At 38.0% G+C, this 17,583-nt stretch overlaps 1 protein-coding gene across 4 annotated transcripts in view; it reads right to left on the bottom strand.

Moving 5' to 3' along the window:
* Window positions 1–17,583, bottom strand: part of ctnnd2a (catenin (cadherin-associated protein), delta 2a) — a 255,957-nt gene that overhangs the window by 123,883 nt on the left and 114,491 nt on the right. For all 4 annotated transcript variants that reach the window (XM_013915545.1, XM_013915542.1, XM_013915547.1 and 1 more), the window contains exons 4-8: window positions 10,024–10,058; window positions 9,181–9,285; window positions 5,443–5,615; window positions 1,089–1,143; window positions 277–481 (exon numbers count right to left, since the gene is read on the bottom strand). In XM_013915545.1, coding sequence (XP_013770999.1) covers window positions 277–481; window positions 1,089–1,143; window positions 5,443–5,615; window positions 9,181–9,285; window positions 10,024–10,058 — 573 coding nt within the window. The remainder of the gene's footprint in view (window positions 1–276; window positions 482–1,088; window positions 1,144–5,442; window positions 5,616–9,180; window positions 9,286–10,023; window positions 10,059–17,583) is intronic.

The following is a 17,583-nucleotide window of genomic DNA, read 5'->3' as shown; positions in this document are numbered from 1 at the left end:
ATATATATATATATATTCAAACAACTGATTGCTCTTCATGTTTAAGAACAATCATTTGTCATGTGTCATGTACAGGATATGTTTTTATATGCTGGCATAAAGAAGCTGACAATCAACTTGCAAGACTTAAGTTTAACTTTTTTATTCTTTTCTGTTTTTTTATTCTATTGCAAACCATCATCATGTGTTTAGCTTATTCTCAAGCTATTTCTCAAGCCTTTTCATTATTCTAATACGGACTGTGTGTCAGTATTAGCAGCCGTATATGCTCTCTACCTGTATGATTTGGCCAATCGATTAGCAGGAGACTGTTTGGGAGAGGAGGAAGAAGAGGAAGGCAGACGCTGAGTGGTAGCGTATCCTTGTGCATCAGAGGCTGATCCCAGACGTTGAAGTTTACTGGGGGAACCGGACCCTGAGCCTCCCCCTCCTGACAGAGGGGAACCCTGGGCAGGTAAGGTGGCACTGGAGTAGTAGATACCTTGGAAAAAAGTGGAGGGAAAACACTTTAATGAACATGTAAATGTTACAGAATGACAGAGAAATGTGATCAGCCTGATAATAATGATGTGAAATAGATTTAAAGTGGGTTTTAAAAAGCTGGAGATTTTCTGTGGCTGATAACTTGGTAATATGCCAAAAAAAATTTATAATAGCAAAACACTGGCACAAAGGTCAAAATTTAGATTTTATTTTAAGTGCATCAGTGACACTTTACTTAAAAAAGCTGTTTGCATATATACTGTATAATGCTTAGAATTTTAGATTGGACACATTCACAGACATTTGCCTGGATATGAGCACACTGGGTATCATTATCAGTGAGTGATCAATTTTAACAATTAAAAAAAAAAGACTAAGTGAGGATTGCATATAAATAACCCATAACTCTGACCCCAGATCAAGGATGCACTAATAATATAATAAAGCTATTCATACTGCACATTCTAAAAATATCCTCTTAGTATCATATTTTTGGTTTCTTGGTTCTTGGTCAATGTCTCCATATGTCATTTGACATATCAACTGTATGTCAGGCCTTGTCATATTATTACATGCAAAGAAATTGGAGATGTGATCAGGCTTACCTGACCCCGGCCCAGTTTGTGATTGTTGCTGCTGGGCTGCACGGCTTGATGTCACCTGAGGGGTTGTGAGGGGAGACAGAGCAACTGAAGATTAGCATGACAGGGAGGTAATTAGTTTGTGAGGGTAAACTTGAGAAGAGTTGAAGGGAGGGACGGAGTTAAGAAAATAAATGGGATGAAACGGAATAAAGAGTAGTGTTCATGAAAAAAAAACTTTTATGCACAATGAGATCAGTCGAGACTTTGAGGGTTTTTGAATGAACTTAGGGAGCGCTAGTAATGAAATCCCCACAGAACACAGAGGGATGACAAAAAAAGACGCACAGAAGCCGACAACGAAGTCCTCTGAGCTCAGCTGACTGAAATCATTTCTTGTAAAGCCTTGTCATACCATCTATTAAAGGTAGAAAAAGTTATGTAGTCAACTGTATAGTCATATTTTATTATCTACAATCCGTTATATTAAAATCCCGATGTTCACAAACAATTAACACAACTAAATCTATTATTATAAACTAGTTAATGTTTAACATCTATTTACAAGGCAATTTTTTAATGAGAACAGTGGACCTACAGCTTGGATGGCATTATGCAGTGAATTCCCAACAGATAAAGAAGGTATGTGAGTCAAAGACAGAATATGAAAAGCCTTTTTACTCCACAAAACAGGCTGGTATATCCATATATATTCCCCTTATTCTCCCGAGACTGTAAAGGGAGCATATGTCAGACCTTGCTGAGCCTTATATAGCCTTGTGTGTAAGTTTGAGCTGTAAAGGTGATTCAGATCCATTATTACTAGACTGACACGGCTTCAGATGTAGAAAGCCATATTATGCAATCATGCAGTTACTGAGTCACTTCGGAGGATTCTCAGTACTGTCTATACAGTAGTTTGGCTCAGACAATCTTAGTAACTGAGTAATATATAGATGCATATCTGAAAAGAGAGATACAAAATGTATATAAATATATATTTACATTTAAATGAAAATGCATTACTTGACATTAATGTATTCTGCTAGTCCTTAGAATATTTACTTTGTCTGTTATATTTTACTGAACAGCAAAAATAGACTAAAATGCATGCAGTTAACACATGTTCTGATCATTTGATAACCAGTAGCTCACAATAGCTGAACACACTCTGGAGCTGTGTTTGTATTGAGTTGTGCTGTTTGTATTTGCAGCTGCAAAATTGTGCAGAGAAACAAAACAAAACAAACAAAAAAAGCCCACTTGCTTCCTCAGCATATCTACCACAAATAAATGTAGCAGCATGCACCAGCATGCAATCTCCCTTTTGTTTCCAGTGGCTGTCTGGGTCTCTGGTTATTTTCCTGCTTTGTGATAAGGGCGTGTATCTATTGAGGACAATGCAAGGTTTGAAAAGGGGTTGTGAAATTTACAGTATAATTTGCTGGGGGGGATCTTAGAAAAAAAATACCTGATGCACAGTTTATGGAAGAAAACAGGCAGGAAAGCAAGCAGGTGACACACACAGAGTGAAAGAACGTATAATTGGTAAAATGAGGATTGCACTCTGCAGTAGTTTGTATCAACATGTGTCTTTCTACATATTACTGGATAAATATGGAATGCCATGGGGCTGGCAGGATGGAGCAGTTGTTCCTGCAGCTCCATCCTCTTCCTAAAAATAACATTTTTAGGAGTTGCAGATTTGCTATTTAAACTTAGTAGAAGAGTTGTGCACAGTTGTGCAAGTGGTCAAAATGGGTCTTCCAGTGATTCAAATGTAGAGTGCTGGAGCACTGGAACTCCGACAAGCTCACAGGACTTCACAGGGAGTCAACCTACAGCACCCAAAGCCAAATCTGATATGAATTCTAATAGATGGGGCTGAAAAATTTTCCCCCATCTAATATGTATTAACTCCTTTTAAAACACAGAATATTTGTTCTTCATCATGGAAATAATGTTTTTTTCTAAAGAAAACTTGATATTGTGGCAGGCAGGAAAGTAAGCAGGTGACACACAGAGTGAAAGAACATATAATTAACATTTGTAAATAACTTAACAAATGTCTCTAAAATTGAAGATTTCATGGTTTAAATAAATATATGAATCAAATGTTGTGTTTATTTGTAAATATTAAAGAATATTGAATTCTAACACTGTAGTTGATGTATGTGATCTAAATATTTTGTACCTCTAAAGCTTTCCAAGGATGAATTACTAAAAGTACTGTAGAGGTCCTTTGTGTTAGTTTAGCAGATTATGAAATCTTGAATGACTTAAAGCTTATGAGACGAAGGGAAGAGCTTCTGTTAATGGTGGCTAATAGACTGTGTTCAACACTACAGATGTGCTACAATGATCAAGACACAAAGTGAGGCCTGAAAAGTGTAGGAATGAGTAAATAAATCAATGGGTGAATAAATAATGAGTAAAAGATGAATTGTTGGCTGAGGTAACAAACAGATAGAAAGCCTGACACACACTGCGAGGGAGAGCACTTTCTCGATCTCACTCCGTGTCATCTTGCAGTGCTGCTCTTTCTCTCCTCCAGTAAAACATTGGGATGTTTGAGGTGCCATGTATCCATGAATTATTAAACCTGGCCTCTCAGGGTTATAAATATCCCACAAAAAGAGCAGCAACATGTTAGACCTTTTACTTTCTCTCCCTCCTTCAGATAGTCACCATGCATCCACGTAAAGGAATGTAGCCCCCGCGTGCACACACACATACCCAAGCGCACACGAATGGAAGAAGATCAACAAAAACATACATGTACTACCCATGCATGCAAGCTGCACCTGCCTATCTAGCAGCACTGGCATGCATAAAGCTATTCATGAGCAGCAAGCTCTGTTGACAGCACTAGCCCCATTACACTGACAAGCCAAAAACATCAGAGGGGAGGATACACACACAGAGAGATACACACTCGCTCACATGGACAGAGATGGTGAGCAGAGAGGACAGGGAAGGAAGATGAGAGGAGGGGAAAAGAGGACAAGGAACACTGTAGAAAGAGTAAACATTCCTTTTTCCTAATCTGTCCATCCATCTATATCCCAGCCTATCAGTGTTTCTCTCTGTCTTTTCCTCCTGTTTCTTATTTATTAAGGCAAGGCATCTAAGCTTTATCTGAAACTAGCTTTGGTGTGACTGCAGGGGATGTGAATAAATATATTTACAAAAAACACTTCCTACATCATTTTCTTTCAAAAGACACATGAACATAAAATAACAAACCACAGAAATGCACGTGCAAACTGACAGAGGAGAAAGCAGATACCAATTTACCTTTAGTACAAAATTCTGCCCAAAGACTCAGAAACATACCAAAAGCCATTCACGACAAAGTACGACTATTGTCAAATAATTATCTAGTTTAAAACGATTCATTTAAACTATTTGATCTCATTTTGTATTCATAATTATCTGTCATAAATGGAAGATTTATACCAGATGCTGGCTGCTTCACTGATTAAGCAGATCAGTGGGTTTCTGTTTCATACAACATGTGTGTGTGTGTGTTTGCAGTAATACTTAATACTGATATGTTAAGAATATGGAAATTCAAAATAATTGGCAGCTGCAGGCTAGAAAGTAATTTGATAGATTTTCTCTCTATCAGCACACTGCTGTGGTTAATGTCTTTGTATCCATGTAGCTTTATTTTAAGTCTTTATAAACAAGACACTTGCAGAGATTTCTCTGTGTGTATTTAATTGTACCCCAATTTGGGTCTGTGAGCATCTCATAACCTGTTTTCTTCTAAACAACTTGCCTATGTCTATCATCACCTTCACACTAGAGACAAAATGCAATGGGCAGCTTGAAAAGGCAGAACTGGACTAAAGCACTTCAGTGGGGCTAATGAAATAGGATTCTGTACAAATATGCACTTCTACCCTGATCAAATAGACTCAGTTATGGTGTCAAACAAATTCACATTTGCTAAGAGCACTGAGAGCCAGAGTTACATGTAGCTGGATAAGCGCTATGCAACACAGTGCCTAAAAAAAGCCAGTAGAGGAAAATGAAGGGCAATGTTCGCAGAGTCTCTGAAAGAAAAAATCAGAGCGACAAGAAATCCGAAGACCAGCATCTCTCAACACTATAAGTACTTACAAGTTTGCATAAGCAAATGGTTTTAATACAGCTTTACTAATAAACTGAGGAAAACGCACTTCAAATTAGTCACCGTCCGAGCCAAAATCCATACTAAAATGTTGTGACCACCAGCCTCCTAGACAAATGGAAAGTTTCTCACAACACACATTGTGGTTTGCACAGATAGCCAGTGACAGAATTGCTCTCGGTTTTGTTCTCATCAACACTTATACGCTCAATATTCTCTTTGTTCGGAAGTATTTCCCACCTGGTTGTAGCTGTGCACAGCTCCTCCAACTTGCCCGCTGCGCTGAGGAGTTGCTGCAGAGATGCTGTCACTTAGGGCGAGGGTCTGGTTGCTATGGTAGCTGGCAGAGTACTGGAGCGAAGCCTCCGGGGTGGAGTTGAGCTGCAAGGAACTCTGGGAAAGAAGAGCCGGTCCTACCAATTGAGACAGAGGTGGCGTATGGTTGTATAGAAAGGGGGTTGAGTTGAGTTTGTGACAGAGCAAGTGAGAGCGTGAGAGAGACAGATTAAGAGTGAGAAAGAGAGGGGGTGTGAAATAGGGAAAAGAGAGAGAGAGAGAGCAAGCAGCAATTTAGAGCAGATAGTGCAGCAGTGCAGCACTCCGTGAGTTGGAGATAGCATACATAATTTATTAGCAGAGGAAGACCGAAACAGAGGAACAGAAAGAACTGGAGGAGAAGGAGGAGGAGCAGGGAGATAGAGAGGATGAGAAGAGGAGGAGGAGGGCTGAAAAGAAAAAAGTTGTAATAGACGGAACACCTTGTTGGCTTAAAAAAAACTTTACTCAAGGCGGACCATGATGGTCTGGTCTGGAATTAATTAGAGACATTATTTTATTTTTCCAGTAGTTAGCTGAGCTTTGAAAAACAATGAAATTTGGCTTCAAACACCTAAAATGCCAAACCATCTTCCAAAGGGTTAGAACAAAAGACTATGTCGACCACAATGACTTTTGTTACATGCACACAAATTCACCGTCTGCTTCAGAGCATCACTACTTCAACCACCTGATGAAGTCGCTGCTGTGTCATCAAATAATAATCCCTTCTCTCTGATTCCGATGCTGTGCACATAAAGCTGATATTGATCCAAGCTAAGAACATCATAAGGCAGTTTTTTAGATGGACTATCTTCTTAAATGTCTATGAAATGATGTGGTGAACCAAAAGCAGTGGTTACAAGCCACAAGCCAGTCGGCGGTGAGTGCGTAGTAATGTAGGTTTTCCATATATGTGTTTACGTGTGCTCTATTAAGAAGTAATTAGGTTCCTCACATTTTCATGATATGGCAAATAAATAATTCATAACATGTATGTTGCCACTGTAGGTTAGAGATGCCAGACATTGCTTAGTTGCTGCTTAGTTGATCTGCATCTGTGCCCGAGCTGGTAGAGGTAATATTTAACAATTTTTTAATGCAAATAAATATCCAGTATGCACACTAATACTGTATCTTAGTGCATATAAACATATCCAATCTTTTTTTTTAAAAAACAAAACAGCCCCATTGAACCAGCATATACATATTATCAAATCATCCCATCAAAATATAGAAGTAAGTAAAGATTCTGATGAACAGGGTTAAAGAATGTGGGGATTTCTTTCTGTTTCTCTCTCCCAATTTCAAAAGTTGAACCATCATGGATATGTCCTAATAAAGCCTACAATAAGTGTTTTCCCCTGAGCTTACTGACTCGTTAGTGTCTTTTCTCACTTTAAAGAACAATGGCCCGTTATTATTCTTCTCCTATATCTATTTGCTTGCTCACTCCATCTCTCTTGCTCGCTCTCTTCTCCCTGAATCCTTCCCTCCCTGTGAGCCTCTGTGCTGTGAACCAAGATCAACTCCTCTGCTTCTCGCCTTCACAAAAGACTTGCCTTTTCTCATCTTGATTCATCCCTCGCTTTTTATGAATTATTAAACAGCACTTTGTGTTACGCAGTTTGAGTGGGAGCTCCCAAACTCATCATCCCTCAGCCTTGGTGTTTGTTACATCGTGTGTGTTACGTGACAAAAAAATGCATATGGTTGTTTCTATGTTCAAACATGTGTTGCGAAATTTGTTTTTGCTGGATGGTCAGAAAATAGCAAAGTTGACTGATTATGAAGTAGCTAATAAGGGTTTATTAAGGGCGTGGTATGCTTGCACACATGTGACATTAAATGTGCAAATGCCTAATACGAGTGAGTGTATAGTAGCGCATGCATGTGTGAGTAACAGTGGGTAAAATGAAAAACACTGGTTGTAGGGTTCTAAATTCTTTTGTGTCAGTATTGACTCTCGTCTCTGTTTTGATATGGAAATGTAAGTTCGACTCTTCTGATATAAATATTTCAAAAGCTCAGTCAAATTATGAGCATCGTATTCTTACTGCAGTCTATGAAATACTCACTCATGCACACCTGACATACACACAAAAGGGTCATTAAAGATTTTAGGAATGCTGGATTTAAAATCGCAATAAAAACCTGAACATTACTTTTTTTTTTAAAAAAGAATTAGTGCGTCTGTGTACAGTTACTTATGAGTTGTGTTGCTCTGTGCTGACACTTATGTTCACCGACAAAAAGCCTGTTTAGTAGAACCTTCTGGTGAAGACAGCGACATTTCACTACAGTATGTATTTACTGCTTAGCTATTTGCAGCACTCTTTTTTGGGAAAGAATCACACACACCTATTGAAAGATATCCACAGCCACGTTGTTAAGCTTGTGGTAGAAGCCCATTTGCAAAATGGGAAAAACAGCTGGGTGTGGGACACCCATAACAAGAGTGCTCACAATGAGAGAGCCATCTATTTGGACAGGGACTTGGGCGGTACAAAAACAGTAAGGATCTAATGATCTGGCACGTCTTGTAGCTGTTCGGCATATGCTTAAACAGATAATCCATATCATATTAAAGCAAACCAGCAATTATAGTAAATATACCAAAAATAGCTTATCATGTCCAACTTTTGGTCAGACATGCCTCTTTGTGTGGATGCGTGTGTGTGTGCAAAACATTACATCGTTGTTCCACACTACCTAGCCCACTCTATCAGTCCCAGAAACCACATGCACTGCAAGATGTAACATGTAAGCTGACACACAGAAATTCACTGTGTATCACCCCTCACAGTGTGAGTTCTAAAATGCCATCCATTACTACAATATCAACTATCAAAAAGGTCAGCAGGCAATAAGTGAAATGGGAATGCAGTGTTCCAAAACCAATGACCTGCAAAGAAAATGCCAAGCACATTTAGCATGACCTTATACACGGGCTGCCTCTCAATCATTGTTTGAATTTCTTTATCAGAATCCAAGGTCCACAGGCATTTGGGACAGTTCCTTGTAAAGATTAAGAGAGCAATATGCTGCGTGTGTTCCTTAAATTGACTTCAAACGATTTGCTTTAGAGCAAATAATCAATGAGGATCTCAAAAAACTGGAATAAAGCTCAAGCTGTTTGCTGTGAGCAGAGGTCAGAGCTGTAATCATAGCAAAAATTAAATCTTAACAATAGGATTTGTGGCAATTATTCCACTTATCCAATGGGTGAGGGATAATTTTCCTCCTTTAATAAACAACAGTTAACAAGCATTGGCTACCATTATACTCACATATTTAAACTAACTACTGCTGCACTCTGTGAAGACTATCGCCACTTTTTAAGCACTGTACAAACCAATTAAATGTGTTGTTTGGAAACAGTAACATGAATTTTGGTTTTGTGGCTTGAAGTGCCTGTTCAAATTTTTAAAAATAAATATGTGTGTAATATGTGGGTAATATGAAAAATTGAACCTGAAATGCTATTTTTTTATACTCTTAGACTGAAATATTTTGTTTGAGTGGCATTTCTGCTAGAGTTGACTCTTGACTATAGCATAAAATAGACTAAAATAAGTAAAATTTAAACAGACACCAAATATTTGAAACTATTTCCCCCTCACACACATGCACACATACACACACGATAATAGTGACACTTACGTTCTCCACTATCTAGTATTCCTGATTCCTGAAGGGAGCGAATGCAGGAATCCACCAACTCCAGACCTGTTGTCAACTCATCCTCAATATCTTTCTGTCCATCAGCTGTGGGAGAGAAAAATGATGAGGAGCACATACAGGCGCAAAGACTGTGAGAAAGAGAGAGGTACGGGAAAGAGAGTATGAGGCAGAGAGATGAGATCTTTCTGGGCAGTAACCCCAATCCTTTCCTCTCACAGTGTGTAAAGCCTTACGCATTGTGACTTGGTTATGAGCCGTGGGACATTTTGATTATATGCTGGTAAAGGGCCTTGATAAGTCTGCCCTGGGAGCTGCCTAGCTGGAAATGAAGTTGCTGTTATAAAAGTGAATTTGATGCACTGGTAAGTATGTGTAAGTGCATTTGGGAATATGTATGTTGTGTGTAGTGAAAGTGTTTGATTTTATTTATTTATGTTTTTTAAACATATGGGGTAACACTGTTCTCCCGGGCTAGCTGTGGGTTAAAAAGGTGATACATGTTTGCAGGTGTGACTTCACAGATCGTCGGGATCCTGCAATAACCTATTTAGCTATCACAACTACCAAATCTCAATGATTTTGACTATGGCATACATGATTCCTCTAAAAACTAACACACAACAAGTTTCATGCATGTCTGAGACGTTAAAGTCAAAGTCACATTTAATTATATAGCACATTTAAAACAACAACTGCTGACCAAAGTGCTGTACATTTAAAATAATCAAAAGAGATTAAAACAGTAAATGAGGGTGACATAATTTAAGAAAAGAAGCATAAAATGAGAAGAAATAAGGAAAAAATAACGTAATAATGAATTACCTTGAGAGTTCCAGCGAAATTGCTCATCTGAAGAACTGCAAGAGAAAGGATGTGGTTACCACGACGAATAAAAAGTAAAGTTTTAGTTAAGAGTAGATTCTTAAATGGCTTTTTCAATAAATCCTCCATATCACTGTGATGAGTGATGACAAGAAAAAAAAACATGAGATGAGAAGCGCCACAGGTCACTTTAGCTCAACCTTAGACTCACCGTTCATTTGCACTGAACAGAGAATCTCTTTATTAAAGATGTGTCCCATTGTCCTACCCTCTTAGTGTATTTAGTCTGCGTTCCTATGTTTTACCTCTCTTAAGCCAAAATGATACCAGTGTCAGTTCTGTTTCTGTTCCTTTTGAGAAGAAGCTCACGTTTTACCAACTTTTAAAAATGCAACACATAGAGGGAGGAAATTAGAACAGAAAGAGTTTTGGTGGACAAAGTTTATGGGCTGAGAAGCGAATCATCAGCTTTTTCTCTTTTTTTTGGTAAATTTTGGTAGGAGAACAAAAAAAAATACTCTAGACAGCTTGTGTGTTGATGTCAAATTGTCTTTGTTTCTTCTTTTATTTTTCATCATAGTCTTGTTTGTCTGGAACCTAGCGTTTGCTATTTCTTGTTGGATTTATTTGTGTGTTATGGTTTGATCTCATGTGTACTGAAGCTTACCGTATACTGAAATAATCTACTTTTTAAAACTTATCCTTAAGTCACACTTTGAGTTCTGCATTGATTGGTTCACTGTTTATTTCCAGGTGGTGTTTTAGGTAGACATACAATGAAATAATAATTGTTGCTATATTTAATTTCAGTTTTTGTGTTTGCTTGTGAAGGCAGAGGGCCACTTCCCCCTGCCTCTACTCACTGTTATTGCTTGCTCAAAGGAAATTGTTGGATTTATATTGGAAGGTATTGCGATGTGAAGTGCTGTGAGATGACAGTTGTTGTGAATTGATTGATAAAAACCTAAAATAAAGTTCATGTACACACAAACACACCCACACACAAACATTTGCACATGTACAAGCTACAGGCAAGACTTTTTTTCTATACTCCTGATGAATGTCAATGGATGGCTGATTAATGGGAGGCTGAACAGAGGTAAAAACAGAACAGAAGAGCAAAAAAGAAACTTAGAGACGAGTATTGAGCCACCTTCTTTGTGATCAATACAGAATCAGACAGACTAGCTGATAGCTATAGACGCTTCCATCTAACTTCATCTACACGATTAGGCTGGTTTTCGGGGCTTGCTGTCTTCTATTTATACTATTTCATATTCCACGGTGATGAGTTTGTATGCACAAAAGAACAAGAATGGATAAGTGGCCGATTTTAATGGTTATCCACAAACTGTTATTGTCCTAAATAGCAAAGACTCATTGTAATGCTGTAGTTAAAGCAATTTGAAGCACAGCAGCCTATATCCCTGTACTCTAATAGATACAATGTGAAAATATAATGGAGCAATACTGGAACACTTCAGAGAATTTGGAGGGGCCTGGGATTCAACAGCCAATCAGAAACTCCATCTTTAATACAAACATACAGGTAGGCATCTTAAATAAAGGTTCGTGAAGAAGAGAAATGTAAACATGTGCTACTTTGTTACTTTTTGAAACCAGCTGGACTTTTAAATACAATCTGGCCAGCTGCTACCCCAGCAGCACCTCAGGAAGGGATGCTGGCAAGACAGCTGGTTCTCAAGCGTGGCGACCATTCAAAAGGTCAGTTTTGGCTTGGACTCAACGGCTGGATGCTTCAGTAGACATTATGACCTACTGTCCTCTCAATTCTGGTGTAAATCTTTGAGTTAGACTCTAAAAAGTTTACTTTTATTTCAGTAATATTTGGAAACAAAATGCTGCAATCAAAGCAACATGCTTTGCAGAAGTAGGTCATAGAAGGGCGTGCACACTGAAAGGTCAGTGGCCATACTGATATTTATGTTCCCCTTGTGATAATAAAAAAATGTGTGATGAAATTCAGAAGTTCACTTAACTTACTGCTCAATAATTCTCCAGCTAACATTTACTTTGAGTTATTTAAGTAAGGTGAAAAAAAGACTTCAGGTCATAGGATTAAATACCTGAGTCAGAAGCAGAGATCATAAAAGTCAAATTATACACGAACGACCGTGCATTTAAAGATATATTAAGAATGATTGCATTTTAAAATAAAATGTAAATCTTATTAATACATTCTATTGAGTTCTATTGTGCTTAGAGCGCTGTGCTTTCATGTGCATCAGTAACATATAACAGAGTAACCACAGCAACACTCAGTTCTCCAGTGGAGTCGGTTGCAGAGAAAGAAAGCAATAGAAAAAGAAAACTAGGCATACGACAGTCAGAGAGACCAGTGAGAGAGATGTATTAAGCATAGCATTATTCCACAACATTGCACCCCCTTGCTTGACATGCCACAACACAACGCCCAGCGATTCACTACGCCACTCTCAGCAGCCACACAGCTTAAATCAACACACAGCATCCTCTGCCCTTCCCAGTGAACTCCAAAGCATGCATGCATGTCACAAGTGCGGTAGCTGAAAAGTGCCGTTTTCACCTAGTGTCAAGATATATGCATCTATGCACCCTACACTATTGTGTGAAATTGAAATATTGAAACTCAAACAACATCTCTGTTGGCAAATCAAAGTTCAAAATCTGAGTATAATCTACTTAATATTGTTCTTTTAAGTGTCCTTTGGAAAGACTGAGGACGATTTGTAAAAAGTGAGATACAAATCTACACTAACTAAAACACGCTATGCATGTTGTAAATGTGTTATGGGACAGGAATCCCACAAACACAATCCCTGATGATGTCTCTAGTCCACGGCTTACATTACTGAACAGCAGCATTACTCTGAAAGAGTTACACTGCCACACAACGTTCTTCACAAATCTTCCAGCTGCCTCCCTTCACAGATAGTAGCACTTAAGAACACTTGTCCATCGTGATAAGGCTGTCAGTGATGATGTATGTATGCATCCTCAGCAAACGCGTTTCTGCATTCACATATTTAACCCCCTAACGCCAAGTTTGTCATATTTGATACATACAGTTTTTGTGTGTTTTTGAGAATCAGTGTGATTTTTTTCCACCTGAAAAACCTAAATGAATTGCGCAATATATTATTAAGCAATCAAAAAACCCACATGTAGCAATGATCTACAGCTAAAGCATGCCCCTGTTTAAAATTTTAACACATACACAGTTATTTACATGCATAAACACCAACACACTGATAAAAACAACACCTATACATACACAAGGTGTCAAACTCATACCATCTAGCTTTAGTTGGTATTTAGCTAGAAATGGTGAATGCTGCTAATAATTACTTTCATGTTATGATGGAATAAATGGCAGGGTTGACAAGCTATTTCATTACTGCCAGAGCAGCATCTAATGGACTGTAATGTCCTACCTGATCTTTTCTTGTGCCACAGCAGGATGTAAGCCTAAACATATCCTGCCTTTTTGGAAAATACTGTTTTTACAGGCATAAATCCATATCTCATTATTTTTTGCTTTTCTTAGGGACCCAGGGTGGCCAATTAATGGCTATTTCTAATTATCAAGGACTTGTGAAAAAAAATTGTGGTCTTTTTAGTACAAAGTGGTACTTGGCCTACAACAGCATGCACAGTTGCCCGAAAAATAATTTTACTTTTAAAACTTTATCATAAATAATAAAATTTAAAAAGCTGATTCAGTTTGAGAGTTCTCACTGTGATCGTCCAATATTATCACAAGAACATCCTATGCCTTAACGTTGGACAGACTGTCAAGGACTGAGAATAATTAAGAAGTCAGAGAAGAACGGACTGATGAATAACAATGAGTCTTTATGACCTGACCTCCATGAAGATATGCAATGAGGTCAGGAGTCAAGGTCAGCTATAGCATGGCTGGAAACTCTGAGGGAATCATCATGCACAAAGTTAGTTGAGGAAGAATAGTGCATAAATTTAGTTTTTTTTATTTATAATCACTTTGTTTTTGAATATTTTTTAAATGTTTCTCACTGAGTGGTGTTTATCAGAGCTGAAATAAATCTGAATGCAGACTCATTCAAGCAAAACAAGGGAGACGATGGTCAATGGAAAACAGCCAAGTCTCGTTAATTTCCTTTTTCTCCCATTATGCTCAAATTCTGATAACAAGCTTGAAATGAGGTTCAGTTATTGGATTTTCCCATAAAACATGTACAGTATATAAGCAGTTATGTATATGAACAAAAACAAAACCTGACATGAGCTAAGCTTGAATGTCTATCTGCCTTTATTTCGAGATTTCGAGATGGATGCTGATTACTGGGTAACAACGTTTTGATTTAGAGGACAAAATTAGTAATGCAATTTACTGGTATCTTGCACATATATATGTATGTGTTAAAGGCACTCTAAATTCCACATGCTCAATCAATGAGAGCAAAATTTTTATTTTGAGAGACAGCTCAAGGACATTCTAATCGTTTGGATGCGGGGCTATTTGGGAACTGCATGTCATTTAAATAATTTGTCAACTTTCAGCATTTTTATTTTCGGAGATTTTTGTTGAAAATCAGTGATTGCTACATCAAGCCTGAAAGAAATGTAACACTAATGCTTATAAACAATCACTGCACACTGCACTTCTCATTAACCACACATTCAAACTAGAAATATAGTGGTTAATGGGTTTTTCTGTTTGCAGTTCACTGTGGGCAGTGCAAGAGACTAGGGCTGGGCCATATCATACCGTTCACGGTAATACCGGTGTAATTTTGGGCGACGATAGGAAAATGAAACATCGAGATAGAATATGGGTAAAACGCACATGCGCAGTGCCTATGTTTACATACGCACATGGCTGCAACTCAGAACGAGAAGAGCGAAAGCGGATCGTTAAATGAAACGGATGAACCAGAATGGGTTTGTAAAAATTCTGCAACTTCAGTGGTGTGGAACTGGTTTAGCTTTCGTCCGTCAGATACACAACAAAGCACTATTTTTGGTAGAGCATGGTAGCGGGCCGTTGGTATTACCGTGTGGCTTGGAAAATACGGCACACTTAAAATCAATCCTTTGATTTTTCTGAAAATCGACAGTGCCCCTTATAATCCTGTGTGCCTTATGTATGAATTCTGGTTGTGTTTACTGACTTCGAAACGATTTTATGTCGTACACGGCGCTGGAAAATCTGTCAAATGTTTTAGTACGACTTTGCTAAGCTACGAAGCCGCACCGCTTGATGGATTGTTGGAGCATTACGGCTATCATAGCCTCGCAGAGTGATACGTACTGTGCTTCAACATAATATTACCGTATTGTGTGTGTATAACCTCTTTTTAAGTTTTGTGGATATTATACATGGCTATGCTGAGGATATGTCGGCCACCAGAAATGCCTTTTGGTTAAACTGTCAGCAAGGAATTTGCACTGTTACATTTTTTTTATAACTTTAATGCACATAAAAAACAGCTGCTTGTTTAAGTGAAAATACATTGATGGGTTTTTTTGCACTAATAAAGTTGTGGAGTTGTAAAGTATTTTGTATTTATTATTTTGATGTTTTACTTTTACTCCCTACATTTTAACCCAAATGTCTTCACTTTGTGCTCTTGACACTTTCAAAACAGGCCCATTACTTTAGGATAAACACATTTGAGGGACGTTTTTATTTTCCAGCACTAAACGCCTTCAAACATCAAACCAATCTGAGCCTAAATGGAGGGAACAATAGCACATAACACACTACTAAACAGATACGGCAATCCTATTGGTCTATCCATCACCTGGGTTTATCACATACAAAGTGATGATAGCGGGAAATATATATAATTTATGCACCAGTTATACACTATATTCAGGAGATAAAGTGGGCTGGAACGATCTGAAACTGCGTTTTTGTTGCAGATGTCCGTAAGTTATGGTTTCAGTACTTCAGCTTCTTGTTAAGAGAAGCAAGCATGAAAGGAAAAATGTTTTTTTAGTGGTAGGTAATTTCAAATGCAACATTTCTAACAGTTCAACAAATATTGTCAAACACACAGTTTGTCAGTGTGTCTGCTAGCTGAAGGTACTGCCTTATTTCCCAGGGAAAGAAAATTGGAGGTGAAGGGGAGAAAGGCGAGAAAGACGCAACGTTATATTTAAAGGTAAAGACAGTTTAGTGACATTTCATAAACTGGAAATTTAAAGTTATTTTTAAATGAGACACCAGCTCTGCATATAATGCAAAGTTATGTTTTTTCATAGTCTGATTTGTCATGCAAAACAAACTGAGGTATAGTAAAATCAAAGGTTGAATGAAAATATTGAATGACATGAATGTTGAATGATAAAGTGGTGAGCTGGCCATACTTGGACTGTTGCACGGAGGCTGGGATGTTTATGGTCAGAGGTAGGTTACATTGGGTATAGCAGAGATTAATTTAAATTTAACCTGATGATGCTCAGATTCATTCACTGAATTCCACCTTTATACCAGCTTTATACAGTCTAGTATAAAAACACCTTACTGTCAGTGTAGGGGATGGAAATCAGCCAAAACAGTTCATGAAACATCTGCTTACGTTTTGTTGAATTCAGTTGTGTAAATCCACGGAGAAATAATAAACCTGAGAGCAGCAGCCTGTACACAATGAAAATCTACTGGAGCCCACAATAGAAGTTATTGTGAGACTCTTTTCCACATGCTGAGTGACAACAACAGATCTAACAGTTTAGGTATGGAAGCAAAGAAAAAAAGTTTGGATTTCAATGTTTTAACGTTGAAAATAACATTAGTTTCACTGTTATGATACTAATGTAGGATCAAGTACTTCTTCCTACTCTTTTTTTTTAGCATAGCATTTGAGTAGTTATATACAGACTATTAAAATGTGGGCTAATGTCAATTTTTACTCATTTTAATATTAATGTATAAACGTCCTTTCAATTTATTCATGTACATGAAACTGAAAGAGTTCAGAGGCACCTTTTGAAATCAGCTTCTCATCTAATTTGCACTTGCTTAGCAGAATCCTTATTTGTGAAATATTTCCCGTAGGTTTCAGCCAACTGTTCACAAGCAACCAACAAAAAACTGTGTCAAACAGTCACACCTCAGGGCAGTTCGATTACATGTAGGCAATGCATAGGCTTCCACCCACAGACCACACTGCTTACAGTTTGAACAACTTCAAATCTAGACTTAAATCTCAAGATTAATCCCTGACTTACTGGCTAGTGCAAAACCAGAACCTTGGTGTGATAGTTTCACAGGATCGCTGATTCTGCTCACTTTAAATGTGGAACTTGCTTGGAAACCATTTTATTGTGTCTCTAGATCTATTTCTTACATAGATATCATTGCTATCCAGAGGTGGTTGTCATAACAACATTGTTGTACATCATCATCAGCATGACTATGTGACACCATAAGTGTAATCTGTCAGTCAAGGCAGACGAGTGGGCTTTCATGCTCAGCACTGGATGTGGGGATGAGGAGTCTGTTTGGAGAGATGGTGTGTGTGTGTGTGTGTGTGTGTGTGTGTGTGTGTGTGTGTGTGTGTGTGTGTGTGTGTG

This window comes from Pundamilia nyererei, unplaced genomic scaffold (assembly GCF_000239375.1).
Source record: "Pundamilia nyererei isolate P.nyererei 1_Seehausen unplaced genomic scaffold, PunNye1.0 scaffold00007, whole genome shotgun sequence".
Lineage (NCBI taxonomy): Eukaryota > Metazoa > Chordata > Actinopteri > Cichliformes > Cichlidae > Pundamilia > Pundamilia nyererei.
The sequence above is the reverse complement of the archived record's forward strand: the minus strand, read 5'-3'. Positions and strand labels throughout refer to the sequence as shown.